Source organism: Botrytis cinerea, chromosome 13 (assembly GCF_000143535.2).
Source record: "Botrytis cinerea B05.10 chromosome 13, complete sequence".
NCBI classification, from domain to species: domain Eukaryota; kingdom Fungi; phylum Ascomycota; class Leotiomycetes; order Helotiales; family Sclerotiniaceae; genus Botrytis; species Botrytis cinerea.
The window spans coordinates 1,465,863-1,492,092 of NC_037322.1; the positions used below are offsets into that span (position 1 = coordinate 1,465,863).

Below are 26,230 nucleotides of genomic sequence, written 5' to 3' on the forward strand. Positions count from 1 at the left end.
TGGACGCAGGAATGCGAGGAAAGTGGAGAAAAATCGCGAGACTTTTGCCTACTTAGGTACTATTGGATTCTGTACTGATTTTGATTGATTCTTGAAATAGTGAAATGAAAGCTGGAAGAAGTGTCATGAACTGTGTAAACCTCAACCGACCTGTCATTTGAACTCTTCAACATCTTATCCCAAAACGAATTCGATACGGATATGAAAACAGCTTTGCGTATTTGGGGCAGGCTTAACTTAATTTCTATATCTGCTATTCGGATGGTCCATGGGTGGAAAAACGACGTTATTCTTATTATATTTTGGAATGCTTCTCTGCTTTGTTCTGTTTCGTGGAGTGAGAAATCGCTTTATTAAAGTATCACTCATATCTAATATACCGATCGGACACAGACAGACACAGACACAGGCACAGGCATTCCTGTAATAAGATTGATTGATTGATTGATTGATTGATTGATTGATTGATTGATAGGATACGATGGCAAGATGAATGAATGAATGAATGAATGATATACCTAAATATCCATCCCATCCTATCCTCTTCTCTCCTTTCTTAGACTTTACCAACCGGTGAATTCATATTCTCGTCTAAATACTCTTCGGAAAAGATCAAAGTTAGATCGGATCATGCCCGTGTATTTAAATAGGGGGTTGATATCGGAATGAGTTCTGGGTAATCCAACACAGTCTAACCCAACCCAATGTTCTCGATCTCGATCTTGATATCTAACCATACAATCTCTTCACCATATCCTCTACATCATCATCATCATCATCATCATCATCATCATCATTTACAAATCCGACTCCTAGAGAAAGAGAAGGAAGAGAAAAAGAAACTCACAATGGAGCCCAAGGATTCTTCACTTTAACTTCCACATTTAAATTTCAATAAAGCAATTCTACAACTCAACTAACCAACCAACCACTTCCTCAATTCACCCCGAGTATCATGTCTCCATCACTGCTCCAGGTTTTATACTCTAGTGTCCTCGAGCAGGCTCTCCACAGCTCGGCCAATCTTATCGAGTTACATACTCGTTGTACATTGTACAGATGATAGAAGTATTGTGCTTAAGCAAATTCTCAAGGCCAAAAGAAAACAAGACATCATTCCCAAATTCCCAAATTCCACCATTCCTACTCAAACTTCCCAATTCCCACTCCAATCCCTATCCTGATTAGAGTAACAATTAGGGAAGTGTAGATCCATCGATTCACATAATGACTTGATCCTCTTCTTGCAGAAGTCTAGAATATTGGACTTGTCTATATATATATATATATATATGTATATCTATTTAGTATATACAACCCCTCCATCCATTCATCTCGATCCTCAAACCCGAATAAATGATAGTATCTATATCTCCATCCCAACATTGGAAGCAATTTCAAATCTCCAAATCTTCCAATCCGAAACGATATACACGCATCCACTCATACACACAACCCGAAACATGTCCCAAAAAGTACAATCCCATAAGACAAAACAAGACAAAACACTCTCTCAATCCTCAAGTTTCCTCAAAAACACCCCTTCCCGCTGCCCGTCCCAAAAATAACTAACTTATGATTTATTGTGTTCAACATGAACTACCACCTCCCTTTTCTTCCCAAATTCATTCTAAATCCATTCCAAAGCTATCCTAAATCTATCCTAATTTTCAAATCTCAAAACCTCCATACCCTCTTCCAATTTGCCAATTCTCATAATATCACATACATGTATATATATACATGCTTTAATTAACAAAATCTAAATCTAAATCTAGATTTCTATCTATCTATCTATCTATCTACCACTCGCCGTTGCGCTGGGGAATACAAGAGTTTACTACCATATATTCATACATATCCATAAATATATACATGCAGATAATATAACAACTCGAAGTTAGCTAGGCTATTCAGAATATCCAAATTCTTCAAAGTTCAAGTGGGATATTCAAAGTTGATTTGGCTTTAGTATCAAGTAGTCAGCCAGCCATAGTAAATGACATTGCATTACAGCCGCATCGGCATCATATCACAGCCATCAAAAACGGATACAATCTATTAACTAATAAATAATAGGAGAAGCGACTCCCCTCCCCTCCCCCTCCCGCAAAACAAGAAAGTCATCGATAGAAATACCAAGACTAACATAACACTGCGAATTCATGGCTATCAAATCGGATGCCGTGTGGGAAATCTCTCATCTCATCTCATCCAAAAACCTCACCCCCAATATTCTGTTCTATTCCATTCCCTACGCCTACACCAATCAGAAGCAGAACCTTACACCATCACATATACTACTATCACCTGCTCGTTACTACCATCACAATCGCCCTCATTATAATCATACATCTACATCCACCTCTGCTTGAACCGCTAACCCTACTTCTATTGTCAACTCTACCTCGATCATCAACCCGATCTCAGTCATCAACTGCACCAATCGTCAGGAGATTGACTACGCAAGCCGATCTCAGATTAGATACCAATCTCTAACCTCATATCACACTCTAGCATATAATAACAAGAACTGATTTGCTTACCATTACCACTCCCAGGAACAACAACAACAACAATATACACATACATTACTATGACGACGCATTTATGACAACGCATTCAAATTTGCATCTACCACCTGCTTCCACCACCGAAGAGCCAAAGGAGAGGGAAAGAGAGGGTTAGGTAATGAGATAGAATGAAGAGGTGATAGTGCTGACATGAAATGCCTGATTTGACATGATCCCATCGCTCCAACGAAACATCAGAGTGGGATGAAGCATTCGATGGCGCTGGTAGTAACCAGGTTCTGACTCCTCAGCAACCAACATCAGCTTATCAATCAGGAAAATGACTTTCCATCTCTCGGTGTGTACACTTTGGGTGCTGATAATGTACGATTGACTCTATCGAACTCCCGGGTAACCCCTGCCGTCCCATCCTAAAAAACAAAAAAAAAAAAGCATCAACCCAAAAAGCCACACGAGAAGAACGAGCTCACACCTCAATCGTAAGAGCAACCCACAAAGCCATACAATACAAATTCAGGGAAGAATAGTTTTTCCATCGCTCCACCTTCAGCAATCCCAATCCCCATCCCAATCCCAAAGAATCACATCTCTCTCCACGGAGAATCTCCACCGGAATCCCCCCCCCCTCCATCTCCCACCTACCCCCACGCACCATTCCACCCGCTTCCCATCGCATAATCTCGGGCACTCACGGGTGTGCGCACTCGACGCGGAGGAATAAATTTCCGGTGGTGGAGAGATTAGATTCTCGACACGTTGGAATCTCGATGTTTCGATGTCGCGATATCTCTGCACTTTCCCGATGGGTATTCACTATACCTGCCTACCTATCGTATTACACACACAGCATGGAATATAGATGTAGATAGAGAGTCTTGCCCCAAAGCAGCCGCGGGCACGCATGCGATATCGCACGCGCAGCAGGCGCACGAGAAATTATCGGAAACAGGAGAGCGGATGGAGAAGAGGGCGAGTGCGAGTGCGAGTGTGGGAAAGGGATGGCGCTTGTTGGCGAGGATGGATGGAGTATGGGATGGGATTGTGGGGAGCTAGGCTGGAGAGGTGTTCAATAGGAGGGAGGGGATTGGCTGGTGCGGGTGGGCATGTGGTGAGGGAGCTTGAGCTTGGTCGTTTTGGGGTCACGGCATGAGGAGACGGGAGAATGATGGATGGGCCGAGACTGTGTAGATGTTGGTTTGTGTGTAACTTGTGTATCTTGTGTATTATGTATGCATTTAGCCGAGTATCTAGTCGACAAGTTTGATGCATGATATTACCTGTCTGTCTATCTGTCTATCTGTCTATCTGTCCATCTGTCCATCTGTCTCACACTCTCATTCTTGGAGGAAGCGAAGAAAGAAAGAAGAATCACATGTGATCTCCACACATATCTGCACCCTTTTAAAGAAGAAGCACGGCGTCGAGAAGCCCGCCGATCAATCCTGGAGTCTCATGTTCCCATCACGGGAGAGCGGAGACGACAGATGCCGCGTTGTCCCCCATCGCAATCGGAAGGGATGTGTGAGGGCGGTGGGGCCCGCTAGATCGTTTGTGGCATAAGCTACCCCGCATTTTTGAGCAGGTCTGGAAAAAGGTACGTACCAGGGCAGAGGGTGCCAAGGGGGAGATGATACAGGTGGATGTCGAATTATGGAGCGAGTGTATGGGAGGTGGGTGTATATTTAGATGTGTACGGGGATGGATGGATGGATGGGTCGAGGATGTGTCGAGAATGTGTCGAGGATGAGGATGAGGATGAGGATGGGTATGGTATGAGAATGAGGATGTGTAGAGGAAACATATAATTAATTACACGAGTAGCATGTTCTGTTCGACTGTGAGACCATCCACTTGTAATATATATATATCACATCCCGCATCTCCCATCGAGGAAAAGAAAGATCCCATCCATAATCCATGATTGATCAGCCAGCATGCCGACAAGATAGATTCCAATCATGCGTCGTGTGGCTATGCAATCGGACGCTGGCTCGAGGAGAGCAAGGCTCAATGCATCCATTCATTTGTCTTTGTTGCTCCTGTGGTATGACATGGAGACTCGCCGAAAACAGATCATGGTGCATGGGGGGAATTGCATCAGGCTGAGATATGGCTGTGTGTATGTTTTATTGGGTGGGTGGGTGAGATGTCTAGAAAGGGAGGTGGAGAGTATGGATGTGTTTTATTGGGTAGATAGGTACTTGGGAAGGGTGGTAGAAATTATGTATATAGTTTATTGCGTAGATACCTAGATACTTAATAAAAAGAGGGATGGAAATTATCTCTACATTTTACCGGGTAGATAGAGAGACAATGTCGACTTTTCATTGTATAGATAGATACATACTGAGAAAGAGTAATAGAAATTATCTATACATTTTACTGGGGAGATAGAGACAATGGCGACTTTGCATTGCATAGACAGATACCTACTGAGAAAGGGAGGTCCTCTGTCTATCAGACCTTGGACGTATCACCTCGGGAAAACAAGAAATGAGAAACCGGATCCCTGGTACGTACTGTGGCAGCCATCTCGACGATATCGACAATATCGTAATTCGCCCAGAACGTGGAGAGGAGGAGAGCCAGCGTTAGCATTGGCATTAGCATTAGCATTGACATCAACATCAACAATAGCATCAATCGTAAAAATATTAGTATCAATACGAACTAGAGCCAAAACATGCCTTCCGTTCCCTTCGTTTCACAAGCCCGCAAACAACCTTGGAAGACCAGACCAAGAATAATAAAGAGCATCATCTCATCAAACTCTATCCCGCCTCGACCAGCTCGCACACACACACACACACACACACACATACCGGTACACACCAAGTGCCTTGCAGCCGTAGCCACAGCCACAGCCAAACAGACAAGATGCGATCAAATCATCCCTTCGACCCCGCACCGCAATATTCCAATCCGATCGCTCTTGCTTCAGCAATAGACCAAGTCGGCCAACGGGAACTCGACATCGCCCAACCAATCCTTTGGTGAGCGTGGTGACCCCGTCAATCCTGGAATCGCATACTTAATCATGGTCGTGCTTTGTCTTCCCGCGCATTTGTCTTTCCCTCGACAACTTCATTCTTCGACTTCGTTTCACACCTCACACCTCACACCTCACATCGTCAACGTCGTGATATGCGTCTGGTCTTATCAGCACAGGGCTGTACAGTACATTATTGATATCGACTCGGCAGACGATCGCCCCTGCATATCGACCCAAATCCCACCAGCCAAGCCCACTTTCTGTCCCAAAGGTACGCGACGGGATCCGCTTGGGAAAATCCGGTACACGGAGCATTTCAAGTGAGTGATGGATGTTTCTGTTTTATTCCTCTACGAGCATACGAGTGTTCCATTTTCTTTACCAAGGTTATCTTATCTACTTTACCGCTCATCTCATACCGATTTCGCATGTCTCCCTCGAACTTCCCAAGCCCTGCGTTTGTTTCCGGAGTAGCTTCCGATCCATCCCAGGTCCGTTCATACGTTTGATGACGCCGGCCTGTTTGATTTGGATCGATGCAAATCCTCCAATGACATGGATGGAATTCCCCACAGCCTGCAAGAATCAAGGTCGTTCTTGAATACCTATTTACATATAAACACCATGTCCCACGTCTCTTCTTCCACCATGAAAGATACAGAGTCACTCGGGCTAACAATTCACGGCTGCTTACAGAGCAACAAACCTGCTCAATATCACATCCATCTACCTTGAACACAAACACCCCTCTTTATCAAATCATCCACAATGTCCACCACCAACTCCATCAAGCAAGCTGCCGAAGCAGCACGAATTCGAACATCAGAAGCAATGGAAACCACCAAACGATTTGCCGAATCGGCCAAAGCAGACCCCATTGCTGTTAAAAATGACATCCTCCATACACCACTCATGCGTGCCGCTCTCCCTTTCATCAACGGCGGTCTCGCAGGCATGACAGCCACCACCGTCATCCAACCCATCGACATGATCAAAGTACGTCTCCAACTCGCGGGCGAGGGAATCCGCACAGGTCCCAAACCCACCCCTCTCTCCGTTACCCGCGAGATTCTTGCATCAGGCAAAGCTCTGGACCTCTACACCGGTCTCAGCGCAGGCCTCCTCCGCCAAGCCGTCTACACCACCGCCCGTCTTGGCTTCTTCGATAGTTTCATGACGACCCTCTCCGCTCGCTCAAAAGAAAACAATACCACCATCGGCTTCAAAGAACGCGCCGCAGCAGGTCTCACAGCTGGTGGCTTGGCAGCCATGATAGGCAATCCTGCAGATCTCGCTCTGATCCGCATGCAATCCGATGGATTGAAACCTGTAGCTGAACGCAAAAATTATAAATCCGTCATCGATGCTCTCACATCCATTACCAAATCCGAAGGCATCACAGCTCTCTGGGCGGGGTGCGCACCCACGGTGGTTCGAGCCATGGCTCTGAATTTCGGACAGCTGGCATTTTTTTCCGAAGCCAAATCACAACTCAAGACACGCACGGAATGGAACCCCCGAACACAAACCCTGACCGCCTCAGCCGTCGCCGGCTTTTTCGCAAGTTTCTTCAGTCTGCCGTTTGATTTTGTGAAGACGAGATTGCAGAAACAGGGCAGAGGAAAAGATCGGGTTTACAAAGGCATGGCCGATTGTTTTGTCAAGGTGGCCAAGGAAGAGGGCATGATGAGATTTTACAGAGGCTTTGGGACGTATTATGTGAGGATTGCTCCCCATGCTATGGTTACATTGATTGTGGCGGATTGGTTGGGTTTTATGACTAAGTAGATGGGCGGGTGTGGCTGGGATGGAGCGGAGTGGGATGGAAAGAGGGAAGTGGGGCCCCGATGTGTGATGTTTGAAGACATGGGTGAATGAATTTTTGATAGCACTATTTGATGGATGGATGGGTTGATTGATTGTTTGGGGTGGAACTGATGGATGAATGGATAGGATGGAGTTACAAATTTAGGATACCGATTTTGGGGGGTTGGATTGATTTTTCTCGTTGTTCAGCACATATGTGTGGATCGTTAGGTTTAGGATTCAGGTATTCAGGAATTCTTTTAGTTACGTTGTTGAATGCATTTCAAACCATTATATTTAGTTACATTTACATTTCCATTTGTATTTCCGGTTCCATTTATCGTTTTGGTCTGTCTTGCTCTGTCTTGTTTTGTTTTATACGTCTCCTCGAGCGTTTGAAGAACTATGAATGTTTATATCTATATATTACATGTTAGAATGAATAATAGTAATGAATCAACTAGTATATTGTGGCACCAAGACTTTTCATTGCTTCTCTATAACTATACAAATTATATAATTTATATATATGCAAACCCCATTCAGTACACAATAAACCCGAAAGGTCCACTATCACATGCCTAATTGAATCGATCACATTTTATCCCATAACAGAGTCCTTCTCTTTACACTTCACATTTTGAAAAATATTTGCTTCCTTCCATATTATTTATTCGAAATATAAATCGCATTATTGCATCACTATATATTCAACTCTATATTATATTCCAAAAGCAATTCCAATTTTATTTAAATATTATAAATAATAAATAAGCAAACAATAACATTCTTATACACCTTATTGCTTTATCAATAAATTATCGATAATTCTATAAAGAGAGTCTTCTTGTTTTTGATATATCTTTTATAATTAGATTATTCCCTTTTATTTATTTATACAAAAATAACTGTATTGCAATCTATTGCTTTAGTTGTTATTGCTAATCAATCTATAGTAATCCCTTTTATATTAATTATTCCTATTTGCTTTCAATATTCTAAATGAATTACTATTTCTTTTAATAATGAATTTTGTTATTTTGATAAAGATCCTATTACTAAATATAATTATTATTATAAATAAAAGAAAGTCTGCCTTCTAATATCTTTTCACTTTGTTTTTAATATAAACCTTTTATATCAAACTTATATCTTTTGATATTTTATTTTAAATAATAATTAAAAGAATAAGGATACTTTTGAGGTAATAATTTGCTAATATAATCGATATATTAAGGTAATGAAGGCTTTCTTTTGAAAAGAGATTAAACAAAAGGGGATTTATAAATTACAATCTGTAAAGGAATTGATTTTTCTTTTAATATTCAAATTAAATAGAATTAATAATCTTATAAAATATATTATAGATTCATATCAATTCATTATCAATTATTTTGTTTTTATTCCTTGATATTATTGATAATTGATTTAATAGTTTTTAAAATAATCTATTTATTTTGAATATTGTTATTACAACTTTTATTATATTATTAATTACTACTTTAAACTTGAACAAAGAAAGAGAATTTATAGCTTCGGTTATATACTCTTATATTGTATATATTATTATTGATATATTATAGAGTATTCAAGCTTTTTTGGGGCTTTTAAATGGTAATTAAAGTCTGAATATAGTAATTGATTCTCTAGATTGCTATTATGCTTTTATTTTATTGAATTGAATGGGTTTTATTGTTTTTATGATGACTTAATAAGGTTTTCGGAAAGATTCTGTGAAGTTGAAAAGAAATATAATTATGGATCTTAATGAATCCGAAGAATCTGCTTTTAAAGAGAATAATATATTGGATTAATCTCATCAGATTATTGGTATTCTATATTATTCTTTGAATAAAAATATATCGGTTTTATTATTTGAAAGTTTGAATAGAAAAAACATTTCTCCTACTATACCCCGTTATTCTCGATTCAATAAGCTCATAACTAAATCCGTTATTCCCTTTTCTATTTCTAAATCATTATAATTTGTCTTTTACAATATACTAATACCCTACTCTCATTTTATAGATTCTCTTAAATCCCGAAAAAGGGCTTTCAATATTATTCAATAAGTTTATATTAATAAATCTGATAATCAAGTAGATTTGTTTCAAAGATTTTGTTTTGAGAATTCTAATATAAAATAGATTTTCAAAAGACAATAGATTACTATTAGTTTTTTAATAAAAGCTCACCCTATTAATAAAATTTATAAAAACAAAAAGGAAAAAATCAATAATTAAAATAAAATCAATGAAAAAAATAAGGTTAATTAGATTGGATTTGCAAGTCCTAGGGGATATATTAGTAATATAGATTTTATCCTTTTTAGCAATCGAAATATTATAATTAATTTTTTGAATTAAATAAATAAATTAGAAAATTAATTTCAACCTTCTAAAATTCTTTTTACATAATAAATCATTTGAATTTGATTATCGATATATTATAGATTTGAAAGAATTATCCTTTTTGATTTCTTTATTAAATAATCCTTTTTGAATAATTTAATATAATATATGCATTTTGGATATAGATTTTATAGGATCTTTTTATATCAAATATTTTTAAACTTTTTTTTTGTTTTCTTTTTTTTTTATATTGATAATATTTCTTTTTTATAATATTCTTTTATTATTGTTTTTATATTTTTTAAATTATAAAATGTTTTTTATATATCTTTTATTAATTAATAATCCTTTTATTATATCAGATATTATATATCTCTATTTCTTTTTTTATATACTAAAATCCTTTCTATTTTATATTTTATATAATCATCAATTTTTTTTAATAATGATGGATTAGTAATATCCTATTATTTATATTATAGTTCGAATAAGAAGATATAGAATATATTATAGATTTTATAAATAAATAATAATTTAAATTTATATACTTGTTTATTGGTTTTTATATCTATTATAATAAAAGGATTTATAAATCGATTAAAGAATTTTTTTTTTAAATTATAATTGTTTAATATTCTTTATATTTAATATCACTTTATTTTTAATATTATATTGTTATAATAACCCCTTTATAATATTCTTATTTTTCTAATTAATTATTGATTTTTAAAATTCTTTCAACTTTTTTTTTTCTTTTTTTAAAATATTAATACATTTGTATGCTATCAGTATCCTTCCCTTTAAATCAGCGTCCTTATTAATATAATAGAATATAAATTAGAATCTATATATAATCTAAAATAGATTTATATTAATTATACTATACTATATTGTATTATATATGAATTCAGCAAAAAACAATAACAATACCCAATCGTTTTGCCTATAATTGATATAGCAATTTATATAGTGAATCAAATTTTGATTTTGTTATTCGATTTGATTATCAATTTATAAATAAAATGTTATTAATAATTTATAATAAATTTATAAATAAAATATTAGATTATTTTAAAATTTATTAACAAATTATAATTCCCTATTAAAAACTATATCTTTTAATATATCAAAATCTTTAAATATTATATTAATTATAATATTAGCTAATTCAAAAGACGATATTGTTTTATTGATAGTAATATATCGAATTAGTTTTATAAATCTATCGATTATTATTAGAATAGAATTGTATATATATTTTCTATATTTCGAAGAAGGTAAATTTGTAATAAAATTTATAGTTATTTCTTTTCAAAATCCTTTTAAAATAGAAAGGATTTGTAATTTATTATATAGTTTATATTTTTTGATAGTAGTTTGCTAATATATTATATATATTTTAATATATTATTTGATATCTTTTTTTATTGAAGATTAATAATATTTAGGTTTCAATATTTTCAATATTTTAATAATATTTTAATAATCTTCAATAGGGTTATTGTAATATGTTTTTAAGATTTCTATTTTGAAAATGCTATTTAATAATATATATATATTTCTTTTATATTTAAAGAATCTATCAATACCTATCTATTATAATAAAATATTTCTAATAAAATGTAATCTTTATTTTAAATATTCTTTATTCTTTATAAAATCATTTTTTTTTTGAAGTTGTAATAAAGCTTTTCTTATTGATTTTGATATAGATTCGAATATCATTTTATTGAATATAAAAATATTAGTAATTCGATATGGTATCGATTGTTTGTAATTAGTTTTTATTAATGAAATTAATTGTTTATATAATAGTAAGCTATATTTTTTCTTTTGTAAATAATTAATAGTAATATATAGGGATTTCGTTTTTATAATGGATTTATAAAATAAATTTGTAATAATTGTAATACTTTTTAATTTATTTTAAAATGTAGATAATATATTATTGATATTTTTTATATTAATAATATAATTAAGATAATATAATGATTTATTAATTGAATTTAGTTTCTTTATTTTATATATTATTTTGAAATTATAGATTATTAATATTTTTGTTTATTTAGTTTATTTATTATTGAAAATCTTTTTTATTATAAAATATTATAAGTTATTATAATTCGATTTTATTATAATGATATATTAATTATTTATTAAATAATAGTATTATTATATAAATATAATATATATTATTAATAATTTCTAATTATAAATGAAATATTGTTATTTTATAGGGTCTAGCTTTTTCGAATAGAAAGCGATAAGATGTTATTGTTGTATTGATGCTTTTATAATTCCTTTTTTGAATAATTGTAATAGAATATATTTTAAAGTAAATATTGATAAATTGGTTTTGATTATAATATAAAATGATAATTCGAAGTGCTTGAATATTAATATTGTAGTAAATGTTTTCTTTAATATCTCAAATATATCTTAAGCCTTTTTTGTTTATATAAATTCTTTTACCATTTTATTTTTTTTTATTTCTTTTATAAAAATAATTATTTTATAAACTATTATTAAATAGGTTTTGATAAATCATTAATAAAAATTTGCAAAACCTAAAAACACTTATAGTTTTTTAAAATTTATAGATATTAATTATTCTATAATAATTTGAATATAATTAGATTCTATTATTACTTTTGTTTTCGAAACAACAAATCCTAGAAATTCAATCTCATAAATATAAAAAACACATTTTTTCAATTTTACGAATAGCTTGTATTCTATAAAGCATTCAAGAATCCTACAGATATTCCATATATAGCTTTTTTTATTCTCAAAATAAATTAGAATATTATTTAAATATATTATATATATAATATCTATCAAGCTTAATAATATTTGATTAATATATATTTGAAATATTACTGGAATATTGATTAAATCAAATAATATAATTAAGTATTCGAATTATTTATATTATATATAAAACATTATCTTCCATTCGTTGCCTTCCCTAATACAAATATAATAATAAATATTTTACAAATTCATGTTACGACGGATTGGTAACAGGTCAACAGAAGTCACGGGACAACAGATCAATCTTGGAATTAAGAGGAATATAACTTTGCAAACTTCTCGCGAAGTTATATTTAGGATTAGAAATGTCCTAGGGGACTAATTTCAGGGATAAGAACGATAAGCTAAGACATTGGAACTCACATGACTTGGGCACGTGATGGAGCGTCAGGGAGCGCCAGCGCTCCTGGAGCGCAGTGCGATCCATTGCGATCCATCATGTTGAGAGTATTCGGGGATTAGCATACTGAGGACGAAGATCTATATAAGGGAATGGGTTTCATTATAATGTAGAGCTTCGTGCTCAAGAACAATCATTAGTTTCATTACTATAGTTACGAGAATTGCAACCCGTTACAACCTTATTGAATTCCTACTTGAAGTCTAGTCTAAAACCACCTCGAGAGATCTCTAGACACTTCCACGTGACCCTAGAGGCAGCTCCTGTAACACTTTGAGCACCATTTCTGCTTCAAGTACCGATTCGATAACCAACCGCTAATATGGCATCCAGAGCTACCGCCACAGGTCAGCCTACCGGAGATACCAACGACATCGAGATGACCGATGCCCCAAAGGAGATCACTATCAACGAAACCCTTAAGATCGCCTTACCAGACAAGTACCAAGGTAGTCGACAAGAGCTCGATACTTTCCTCTTACAACTTGAGATCTACTTTCGATTCAATGAGGACAAGTTCACTACCAAGGAATCCAAGAGTATATGGGCCGCATCATACCTTCGAGGTGAAGCAACCAAATGGATCCAACCATATTTGCGCGACTATTTCGAGCATGACGATAAGGATCGCATGCAACCCACCCGAACAATCTTCAATAGCTTTGAAGGATTTAAGACAGAGATTCGTAGAATCTTCGGAAATTCCAACGAGCTAGAGGTAGCGGAAGATAAGATCTTCAACCTCAAGCAGACAGGATCAGCATTGAAATATGCTACGGAATTTCGAAGATACGCTGGAACAACCAAGTGGGACGAAATCGCTATCATGAGTCACTACCGCAAGGGACTCAAACCAGAAGTCAGACTGGAATTAGAAAGATCTGCCGAGAGTACAGATCTGAACGATCTAATTCAGGACTCCATCGAATCAGATGATCGTCTCTACAGATATCGACAAAGCCAGAGATCATACAAACCCCAAGGAAATCAGAAGCAAGGGCGTTACCGCAAGAATGAGGGTAGACCACGTTACAATCCACAAAGATACGGAGACCCCATGGAACTAGACGCTACGCACTACACAAACGGGAACGATGACTCAGAAAAGAGACGAAGACGAGAAAACAACTTATGCTTTGAATGTGGAAAAGCAGGGCACCGAGCAGCAGACTGCCGAAGCAAGAAGACAGGAGGAAAAAGGGGCAACTTCAAACCTAAGTTCGGCAAAGGCCAACTTAACGCTACCTTTACAATCCCAGAAAACCCAACTAAATCCGAAAATACTGAGACTTTCACCGTTGAGGAATTCCAGCAATTACTAAAGGAATTACCACGAAATAAAGAGGGCATGAATGCAATAGACTTATGGGAACAAGAGTATTACAGAACCCCAACACCCTCTGTGACAGAAGAAAGTCACCAGGACGAGGCAGAAGCGGACCACGCCACGATGAGCTGGACAGCTTGCTATGATGAATTCTGCGGAATCCATCGATCAGATAAAGAAGCAACCGGATGGTTCCCCAAGAAAAGGAAGACGAAGAACCATCAGAATAATGTAACATGCACGGATTTAACTTCAAATATAACTTCGCGAAAAGTTCGCAAAGTTACCCAGCAGTTGAATGCTACGGGACAAGCAGGACAGATATACTGCAAGGTTCAGATAAATGGACACATACAATCAGCCATGATAGATTCAGGGGCTACAGGAAATTTTATTGCACCAGAAGCTGCAAAGTACTTGGAAATACCACTTCAGACGAAACAATACCCCTATCGATTGCAGTTAGTTGACGGACAGCTAGCAGGGTCTGACGGAAAGATTTCGCAGGAGACAATCCCAGTACGAATGGGCATAACCCAACATACAGAGGTTATACAGCTTGACGTTGTGCCATTGGGCCAACAACAGATCATCTTAGGAATGCCATGGTTGAAGGCACATAATCCGAAAATAGATTGGGCACAAGGAATTGTGACATTTGATCAGTGCAAAAGCGGTCACAGGGACACGCTAGAGGCGTCCGCGAGACGTAACACGCGCCAAGGAGAGTTGAACGCGAACAACACCGGCGACGTAGGACACCCAGTCCAGGGTCCTCCATTAAGAGCGAAGGCCAGTACACCTCCTCTACAAATGCAGAAGCCAACGACACGGCACGAAATCGCAATCGAGGCAAAAGAAAGGCCTACGATACCAGAACAGTACAAGAAATATGAACATGTTTTCAAAGAACCAGGGATCCATGAGGCTTTACCGGAACACAAGCCATGGGATCATGAGATAATATTGGAGGAAGGCAAGATGCCTGTGCACACCCCAATTTATTCAATGTCAGCCGATGAGTTAAAAAGGCTCAGAGAATACATCGACGACAATTTAGCCAAGGGATGGATCAGGGAATCCGCGTCCCAAGTGGCCAGTCCAACTATGTGGGTACCCAAGAAGGATGGACCCGATAGACTAGTTGTAGACTATAGAAAGCTTAACGCACTCACTAAGAAGGATCGATATCCACTTCCATTAGCTACGGAATTAAGAGATCGATTAGGCGGAGCTACGATATTCACCAAGATGGACCTACGTAATGGTTACCACTTGATCAGAATGAAGGAAGGCGAAGAATGGAAAACCGCTTTCAAAACAAGATACGGGCTATACGAGTACCAAGTTATGCCGTTCGGGCTAACCAACGCACCAGCTACTTTCATGAGGCTTATGAACAATGTGTTGTCACAATATTTGGATACTTGCTGTATATGCTACTTGGACGACATCCTAGTATATTCAAACAACAAGGTTCAACACATTAAGGACGTTAGCAGCATCCTCGAAAGTCTATCCAAAGCAGACTTGCTGTGCAAACCAAGCAAATGCGAATTCCATGTCACAGAAACAGAATTCTTGGGATTCACCGTATCAAGCCAAGGGCTCAAGATGAGCAAAGACAAGGTTAAGGCAGTGCTCGAATGGAAGCAGCCGACCACAATCAAGGAAGTACAATCCTTTCTAGGATTTGTCAACTTCTATAGAAGATTTATCAAGGGTTATTCAGGGATTACTACACCCTTGACCACGTTAACCAGAAAAGATCAAGGAAGCTTCGAATGGACTGCCAAAGCACAGGAGTCATTCGATACACTCAAACAAGCAGTGGCAGAAGAACCAATACTGTTGACTTTTGACCCAGAGAAAGAAATCATAGTGGAAACGGATTCCTCAGATTTCGCTATAGGAGCAGTTCTGAGCCAACCGGGCCAGAATGGAAAATACCAGCCAATCGCATTCTACTCCCGAAAACTATCACCAGCCGAGTTGAATTACGAGATATATGACAAAGAATTACTGGCGATAGTCGATGCATTTAGAGAATGGCGAGTATATTTGGAAGGATCGAAATACACAGTACAGGTGTATACAGATCATAAGAACTTGGTTTACTTCACCACAACGAAGCAGTTAAACAGACGACAGGTCAGATGGTCGGAGACCATGGCCAACTACAATTTCAGAATTTCATATGTCAAAGGATCAGAAAACGCTAGAGCCGACGCTCTTAGCCGAAAACCAGAATATCAAGAAAACAAAACGTACGAGTCATACGCTATATTCAAGAAAGACGGCGAATCACTGGTCTACAATGCACCACAGCTTGCAGCAACACACCTGTTGGAAGACAACCACCTCAGAAAACAGATTCAATCACACTACGACAAGGATGCTACTGCCACACGCATACGCAAGACAATAGAACCAGGATTCACTATAGAAAATGATACCATATACTTTCATGGAAAAGTATACATTCCGAGTCAAATGACCAAGGAATTTGTGACGGAACAACATGGGTTGCCGGCACATGGACACCAAGGAATTGCAAGGACATTTGCAAGAATACGGGAAATCAGTTACTTCCCACGAATGAGAACGATAGTTGAAGAAGTTGTTGGAAATTGTGACACCTGCATACGAAACAAGTCATCACGACATGCTCCGTATGGTCAGCTCCAGACCCCAGACATGCCTTCTCAGCCATGGAAGTCCATCACATGGGACTTTGTGGTCAAACTACCACTCTCAAAGGATCCTACTACAGGAATTGAGTACGACGCGATACTCAATATAGTAGACAGGCTAACGAAATTTGCATATATGATACCATTCAAGGAAACATGGGATGCTGAACAACTAGCATATGTGTTCCTAAGGATCATAGTAAGCATACACGGAGTACCAGATGAGATAATCTCGGATCGAGACAAGCTCTTTACCTCAAAATTCTGGACTACCTTATTAGCACTTATGGGTATCAAGAGAAAGCTATCGACATCTTTCCACCCACAAACAGATGGTCAAACAGAGAGGACCAATCAGACAATGGAAGCATATCTTAGATGCTATGTAAATTATCGACAAGACAATTGGGTAGAACTATTACCTATGGCACAATTCGCATATAATACATCGGAAACGGAAACCACGAAAATCACACCAGCACGAGCTAATTTTGGGTTTAATCCACAAGCGTATAAAATCCCGATACCACAAGAAGTTAATGCCGAATCAGCAATAGTACAAGTCGAACAGCTGAAAAATCTCCAAGAGCAACTGGCTCTTGATCTAAGATTCATATCTTCCAGAACAGCAGCGTACTACAATACGAAACGTAGTATGGAACCTACGCTTAAAGAGGGGGATAAAGTTTATTTGCTACGACGAAACATCGAAACCAAGAGACCAAGCAATAAACTCGACCACAGGAAACTAGGACCATTCAAGATTGATAAGGTAATAGGAACGGTTAATTATCGATTGAAATTACCAGACACAATGAATATCCACCCAGTATTCCACATATCCTTGCTCGAACCAGCACCACCAGGAGCGCCAAATGCGCCATTTACAGAAATTGAACCAGTCAACCCAAACGCCATATACGATGTCGAAACAATACTAGACTGCAAATACGTCAGAAACAAGGTCAAGTATTTGATCAAATGGTTAGACTACCCACATTCAGAAAACACATGGGAATTCAAGGAGGATCTCAGCTGCCCTGAGAAGCTACGGGCATTCCACCTGAAGTACCCACACCTGCCAGTAAAGCCTCAAGATCCGCTTCGGACAACTCAGGCAAAGAAGGATCGAAGAAGTCGAAGGAAGAAGAATCAATAGGAGTAGGCGCAGCATCAACGTTTGCTGTTTCTTCCTCAACACGCTCCTTTTCAATCTTTTCCTTTTCTAGTCTCTCCTTCTCCTCCGCCTCCACTAGCTCATCGAGAGTTCGTAAACCACGGCGAAGCATCTCAGACTCACGTTTCAACAGGAAACGTTTCTGCTTTCGCAATCGCAGGATTTTAGCCATTGCTTCCTGAGAAACACTAATCGCGCGTTCCTCCTCCTCATCCAATCTGGCCTTTTGACGATCCAGACTATCCCAATCACTCTCCACAGGACCACGAACGTCACATTTTCGCCCTTGACGGATACACTCGGCGCACCGCGAGGAATCTGAAGAAGAAACAATGCATTTACGCCCTTGGCGTTCACACAGAGAACAAGAAGACATTTCGAAACCACGGGATTCAACGAGACGAGCTAAACGTAATCTTTCCTTTCGTTTGTGAAAGTTGTCAGTCATATTGAATAAAGAAATACCATACAGCGACAAATATCCCAAGTGGGGTACTACGTTCTATATAGACGCTTGGGACAAGCGCTAGGCTAAGAAGGGGATAGTGTTACGACGGATTGGTAACAGGTCAACAGAAGTCACGGGACAACAGATCAATCTTGGAATTAAGAGGAATATAACTTTGCAAACTTCTCGCGAAGTTATATTTAGGATTAGAAATGTCCTAGGGGACTAATTTCAGGGATAAGAACGATAAGCTAAGACATTGGAACTCACATGACTTGGGCACGTGATGGAGCGTCAGGGAGCGCCAGCGCTCCTGGAGCGCAGTGCGATCCATTGCGATCCATCATGTTGAGAGTATTCGGGGATTAGCATACTGAGGACGAAGATCTATATAAGGGAATGGGTTTCATTATAATGTAGAGCTTCGTGCTCAAGAACAATCATTAGTTTCATTACTATAGTTACGAGAATTGCAACCCGTTACAACCTTATTGAATTCCTACTTGAAGTCTAGTCTAAAACCACCTCGAGAGATCTCTAGACACTTCCACGTGACCCTAGAGGCAGCTCCTGTAACAATTCAATTTAATAAAGATAATATCTTATTAAAATCGATTTAAGGATTTGTTGATTAGAAATAATAGAATTCGATTTTTTTTGATTATCCTATTTAAATTTCAATAATCAATACAAAGCCGATAACCTCTTTTCTTCTTAGAAACAAATATAATTAATACTTTTATTAAACTAATAAATCTTCTTATCCATTTCTTTTTTTGATATTCTATTAAATATTCCCTTAATATTATTAATTCCTTTTCAAATAAAAAATAAATTGATTTTTAAAAAGATTTCAAATCGGTTTTGAAATCAATACAATACTCTATCGAATAGTATTCTAATAAAATACTGCTTTCTTTTTCAAAAAAGATTTATTGATATTCTTAATATTCTTTAGGAATATTTAATATAAAAAATATAAATATTTAATAATATTTATTATTTCTATAATAATAAAATTGAATTTCTAATAATATAATATATATATAAATACTCTTTTTTATTTCACTATAAAATTCATTTATAAAAATCATTTCAAAATTATTAAAAAAAAAATAATAATAAAAAGATATCGATTTTCAATTAATATTTAAATTTATTATTTATAATCAAAGTAATTCAAATATAATATCGATTTTGAATAAATCTAATATAACAATAATAAACTTATAAATAAAGGTTTTCTTTTCTTTTTTTTAATTTTTTATTTCAATAAGGAATTAATAATTATTATATAATGATATTATAATATCATTTGTAAATATTAAAGCTATTTCTTTTTTAATAAATAATTAATCCTATTTAATATATTTGAATTATTAAATGATATTAATTTGTACTTTTGAATTGATAAAGTATCGAAATATTATCAACTTATCTTTTGATTGAAATATTATTATAATAATAAAAATAATATATTCTTTTATTTAGGAATCCAATATCAATAGAATATTCAAAATAATAATTGAATTTAAGTATTTCCCTATTAGAAAAATTATAATATAGTTCCTAAATATTCTTTAAATTTATAACTTTTTTTATAATATTAATATACAATAGAATTTTGATAATTAAAAATATAATACTCCCTTTATTGATATTTATAATAAATAATATTCTTTATATAATTTATATATAATATTATAATAGATTTGATATCAATCAATTCATTTTTTTAAATCTTTTTTTGAATTGATTTCAAAAATCTTATAGCGATATCTATTTGTTATTCAATTTCGAAACAAACTCGTTTTAATAAATATTATAAATTTTGAAGTGATTGGATTTGTTTATAAAACCCTTATAATTTGTCAATATTTTATTTATAATAAAACTTATCTATATTTTCCAATTTATAAACTTATTTTATTAATTCATTTTTGAATTTCAATTATTATAAAGACTTCAATATTCTTTTAATTATATACAAATATAATTCTACAAAAAGCCTTTCTTTTCAAATACTATTTATTTCCAATTCAATATCCTTTTTTAAGCTTTTCAAATAGCTTATAAATATGTTTATTGATTGTTTTAATTATTATTTTATATAAATGATTTGTTAGATTGTTTATTATTATTGATTTTCTTTATTTATAATAAAATTATATATATATTCCTTGAAATCGAACCAGCTTAAATTGATATTAATTGATTTGCTTTTATATTAATGTTATATCAATAAAAACTGCTTTTCAAAATATTGAATAATATAATCGATCTTTTTCTTATCTATTAGGAAATAATATCCACTATTATTTCGAAATATAATCTCTATTTAAAAAAAGAAATCCTTTGTCTTCCCAATATTCTTGTTTATATATTTCTTTAATCTTTGTAATTTTAAAGGTTTTCTTTGATTAAATATAATAATCTAATAAATCAATAATAATGAAATTATAACATTATTATTATTAATTAAAAAAAAGTATATAAATTGTATTCTATAATTCTTTTATAAATCTATTTTATTCTTTCTATTTTCTTTATTATTTTATTAAATATCTTTTCTTAAATTAAACTATCTACAATATCAATTCATTACTATACTATCATTTAAATATTGATAATTATTTTTTAAAAGCTTTAATTATTTCCATTAATAGATTATTATTATTTTATTATTTAATTTTCATTACTATCATTTTAAAAAAATCTTTCAATACTTTCTTTTAATTAGCTTAAAATTATATTAAGAAATTCTTTATTATCTCTTCCAAATATTCTTCTCATAAAAATTATAATAATATTAATAATAATTTACTATTTAGATTAATTAATAGATTATTTCTTTTTGAAAAATAAAAAGAATTATTAAAATAAATAATAATAATAAATCAATTAATATATTGTAATATCAAAACTTTTTATTGTTTTTTTATAATTATACAAATTATACAATTTATATATGTACAAGCCCCATTCGGCACGCAGTAAACCCGAGAGGTCCACTGTCACGTGCCTAATTGAGCCGGTCACGTTTTGTCCCGTAATATTACATCGAGACAAGAAGAAGACGATTCAACTCTTGAGTAGGAAGATTTGAGCTTATTGAAAGTTGTTACTTCTTCTATATTATATTATTCTAGTTAGTTAATCTGAGAAAGAGAAAGAGAAAACTTGTTTACATTTATTTATTTATTTATTTATTTATTAACAAGTATTAGTATGTATTAGTGAGTATTGGTGAGTGAGTATTTATATATATCTATATCATTTTGTATTATAAATTATATTATAAATTATATATTAGCCTACTCGAATAAGTGATTTTTTATTTATTTAATGTAGTAGCGAATGATTAACCTCTCTCTCTTCTCTCTCTCTCTCTCTCAACTCTTGATGAGATTTTTTTTCTTTCTTTCTTTTTTCTTATCATATCGAGTTTCTTTTTTTCTTTTTTCTTATCACGTCGAGTATCTTTTCTTTTCTCGAGTTTCTTTTCTCGAGTTTCTTTTCTCGAGTTTCTAGATTAATAAAAAAAGTTGAAAAAGGAGAAATTCAGAGAACATTTAGTGCTTAGAGATTCGTTTGGGTTTCTGATTTCGGGTTTGGGATGGTTTTAGCCTTGAGTATATATGAGCTGGGAGTGAGATTGTTTGTTAAGTATTTAGATTTTGGGTTTGATTTTGATTTTCATCTCTACTCCCATCCCAACTGACACATATATCTCCCTCGCAGCTCAGACCCTATAGCAGCAGGGAGTCGGGTGGTTGAGGAGAGTTATACTATGAATCATTGAATTCTTTATAGGTTAGATATTCGGGGAATTACAATTATCGAAGTAGATATGATTGGGTTGGGTTGGATTGGGCTGGGCTTGGATTGGGTTGGGTTGGATTGGGTTGGGCTTGGAATTATCTCGTTTTTCTTGTGCGGGGTTTAATGCTTATCTGAGTGGATAGGTGGATAGGTAGGTAGGTAGGTAGGTAGGTAGGTATTCATTCTTGATTTTAAGTACATATTCATGTACATACTTGTAGAATAGAAATTATACGTATAGGATTGAGTTCCTTGTTGTGGAGAAATGGAGAAATGGAGGAAGTTCTTCTACGGGGGGGGGGAGGGTTTCCTCTTCCTGGTTGGAGAAGAGCCAGAGTTGTAAGGAAGTAGGACCTGAGATGTAGATTTTAGGTATTAGAATCGTGTTCGGTCTGAGGAATTAGCTGGTTGTGGAGCGGGTAGCTCGTGCTCTTTAATTGTGTGAGGACTTCTGGAAGAGCTGGGATCGTTGGATTTGTTTGGTTGTATGGGTGGATGATGAGCTTTGGGTTTGGATTTGGATTTGGATTTGGATTTGGATTTGGATTTTAAAGCATTTGCTCCTATTCGTGCAATTCTGAGGGTTTTGGGGGAGGGGGTTTTGGATGGTGATGGTGATGTAGTGATATAGTAATGTTATGGTTCTTTATAATGAGATGGTCTGATTAAGAAGGGATTGATATGAATAAGTATCGGAGCAAGATTACATGATGAGTTTAAAGTTTTTTTTTGTATTTATTAGTTTAATAGATTGTGATCTTGGGTGATGATTTGATTGAGAGGGAGTGGAAGTAAATGAGGAAGAGTAAAAAGAGGAGGGGGGGGGGAGGAGAGAGTAGATTGAAAAATTGGGAAGAATGGAATTTCTCCTTGTGTTGATTTGAGGTGGGTGGTGAGTGATTTTATATATGTATATGTGAAATTTGCTATAATATTAATGAAATCGTCATCGTTAATGTAAAATTTTATTAATCTAGTCTGTGCCAAAGCTCGAATATAAATAATACTATAGTAACATTTTATTAACATTATATAATCAACGTTTGTAATCGTGCGAGTGTGATCTTGAATACAATGGTGATGAAATATATATGATTGTCTATTTGCAATTGTAGATTCCGTATTCGAGGATTGAATTGCGCTAGGGTAGGGAAAGGTAAGCTGAGGCGAGGTAAATTTCTCGTCGATATATATTTGGGATGTAATGTTGTGAATAGATAGATGGATGTGGATGTGAATAGGTTGAGAAGATGAATGAAACTTTCGATAGGTAGGTATGCGGAGTTCGGGATTTATCATAAGGGGTAGGGTTTCTTATGTGAGATGGAGACGTTAGATATATATGAGAAGATGCAATTTCAATATGGGATCGGAAGTCTGAGATTCATTGATGTGTATGAGGGAATTGTGTTCTGGATGTGTGGTTTCGATTGAGAGATTATTTAAATATGTTTGCGAGATTTATAATCGCAGATTTCATTGTTGTCCTATTTCATTTAATAGAGGGTACTTGTCGGCTGTTCAATTATAGAAATAATTAACAAGTAGTGTTTAGAACGAGACCAGATTATAGAATTCAAAGACTAGACGGGGTAATAGATGATGATATGGTTCTCACAACGATATCAACAGCTTGTCAAATCCTTAAATGAGCTGTAAATACATGCGAATCATAAAAGAGGAGAGAAATGTCTAAAAGAAAAGCTTTTCTGAGCTCTTGGAAATATGCTTCGTAAGGAGATAGATTATAGTGTAAGTTATTAGCTCAAAAGTGCTGACAGTAAGTGCTGTGACAAGATTGAGATGTAGTTTTACTCTACTCTGATTCTCCCGTTCAATGCTCTAGTCGGTTATTTACACTATATCCCTTTCTTCTTTTTATATGATACAACTAGAATTGCTCAATATACCATCGAAACTCTGCCATTACAAAGTCGAAATTCAGACACAACGGATTAAAATTGTTGCGACGCGAGTGAATATGCACCCGTGAGTGGATTAGCACGCTAGCGCACGAGTGTATTGCATATAGCTCTTGTACCTCCAAATATAGAATAGATAGATGCAATACAATACATTAAACCATATATCTATCATGAAGATGTCATAATCACCCCCAAGGTGATACCAACAGATATGCGGGAGAGACTTTTGGATTCGGGAACGATTTCGTTAGTGGATTTTACCAATTTAGTTGATACGTATTCAAACACAATGATGTGTATCAGAGATCACCGTCAAGCTGCTGTGGAAATTATGTAGAAACTTTCTTTCTTCCACTTTTGTGTGAATAACTATGAGAGCATTTTTGCACAGTATATGTAAAAGTTCACCTAGGAGCTCGACTTGACTTTCCACACACCAGCTCGTACATACTCTAACCAATAAATCAATGCCTACAAATGATATCTCGTACAAAATAACCAAACCTGATCTGTCCCGGGTTATCAATACCAGCCCATGAAATGTTTATACATAAGAAGAAAAAACTACACACTTCATCCACCTAGGAAAGATGCTGATTTACCATTTCGGTCATGTTTCCAAATTATTTGTATATTGTTGACCATCTCTGCCATTAATTGTCCAAAATTAAACAGATAATACTGCTTTACACATTATAACTCAGCCCGCTTAACGTTATCGGGCAATTCTGCTGGCTTGACATTTCCTGGCGAGAATTCATCCATTGTTCTGTCACGTGCTGGCGAGGGGATTGAATACGAAGTTGCGTATGAATTTAATTCGGCACTAGTTACTGGCATTGGGTTTGCAGATGGAGCGTAGTATTCGTGTGGCATCGACATCGGCACCGAGTGGGATGGTGAGTTGTAAGACATTGTTGAATTTGATGCTGATGGAGAGCCCGGGGATTTTTCTAGTAGTCCGAGCGATGAATCTTTCTTCGCTCGACGATATTTTCGTAACCCCCAAAATGAAGCGGCAATGAATATTATTAGAAGGATTCCGATTCCAATCACTAGGCCGATAGTAAGGGCGCTGCTAGGTCCAGTTGGTGAGGCAGTTTGTTGGGTGGGTTCTTGGGAGGTGGCTGTTGTTATTGGGATGTTTGAGGTTGCTGAGGTTACTGAGGTTGTTAAAAATGCTGAACTTGATGAGGTCGATGATGGGGTGGGGGATGATGTTGAAGAGGTGCTCGAAGAGACCGGCGACATGATATGGAATCCCCTTGACCACCCCTCAAATTTTGTGCTTGATGAATTGAGGCTTGTGTTATCTGAACTATGCTCCCATGCCAGCTGATGTGTTCCGGCGTTGGAAACATTGAAATCGATATCATCGACCGTGGGTGTCCATAGAACAGAATTATTGTAGACATCCTGATTGCCTTGCAGTATGTTAGTAAGTACATTGCAACATGAATCAGAATAACTCACCAGCAAGAAGAAAAGGTGCATAATCTTCAACTACTGTATTGTCTTGTGAATCGGCGCGCAAAAGCCATAGATTTAGAGGGAAATCTCCATATTTGGCGATATTGAACGTGTGAGGAGCCCACGTAAGGTTCACCAAAGAAGTTGCAGTGACATTGACTGGCGCCTCAAAAGTCCATCTTTGAGCCATGTTCTTAAAAGAAGAGGGCTGTTCGATGTATCACTATGATACTATCCTAACAGTACTTTTACGACAATTACAAGAATTGAAGAGAACAAAGTTCCTAAAACATCTCCGATCCATTGAAGGACTTTGGAGTGTAAGGAATTTCGGATCATGCCAAGATCATCGCAAAGGATTCTATTTCGGTACGGTATCATGGCTGCAATGATTTGAAGCGCGATCCTCATATGCACCGCAGAATACAATTGGCCACTCTGAGCAAGACCACGTACGTCACATGACTAACC

The 26,230-nt window shown here is 35.6% G+C and overlaps 2 protein-coding genes across 2 annotated transcripts; one reads left to right on the forward strand and one right to left on the reverse strand.

Moving 5' to 3' along the window:
• The first annotated feature begins 5,686 nt into the window (after positions 1-5,686).
• On the forward strand, positions 5,687-7,491 carry BCIN_13g04150 (hypothetical protein). Its single transcript, XM_024696821.1, has 2 exons — positions 5,687-5,846; positions 6,223-7,491. The coding sequence occupies exon 2, from the start codon at positions 6,295-6,297 to the stop codon at positions 7,312-7,314; it is 1,020 nt and encodes a 339-aa protein (XP_024552634.1). The 5' UTR covers positions 5,687-5,846; positions 6,223-6,294; the 3' UTR covers positions 7,315-7,491.
• Positions 7,492-24,880: 17,389 nt separating this feature from the next.
• On the reverse strand, positions 24,881-26,061 carry BCIN_13g04160 (hypothetical protein). The gene is made up of 2 exons (XM_001548645.2): positions 25,763-26,061; positions 24,881-25,713 (listed from the first exon to the last, which is right to left on the reverse strand). The coding sequence occupies exons 1-2, from the start codon at positions 25,947-25,949 to the stop codon at positions 24,983-24,985; spliced, it is 918 nt and encodes a 305-aa protein (XP_001548695.1). The 5' UTR covers positions 25,950-26,061; the 3' UTR covers positions 24,881-24,982.
• Between the last annotated feature and the right edge of the window lie 169 nt (positions 26,062-26,230).

Coding starts and splice junctions, on each gene's coding strand:
- BCIN_13g04160 (XM_001548645.2), bottom strand. CDS start 25,949: ATGGCTCAAAGATGGACTTTTGAGGCGCCAGTCAATGTCACTGCAACT. Junction 25,714..25,762: donor TGCACCTTTTCTTCTTGCTG/GTGAGTTATTCT, acceptor ACATACTGCAAG/GCAATCAGGATGTCTACAAT.
- BCIN_13g04150 (XM_024696821.1), top strand. CDS start 6,295: ATGTCCACCACCAACTCCATCAAGCAAGCTGCCGAAGCAGCACGAATT.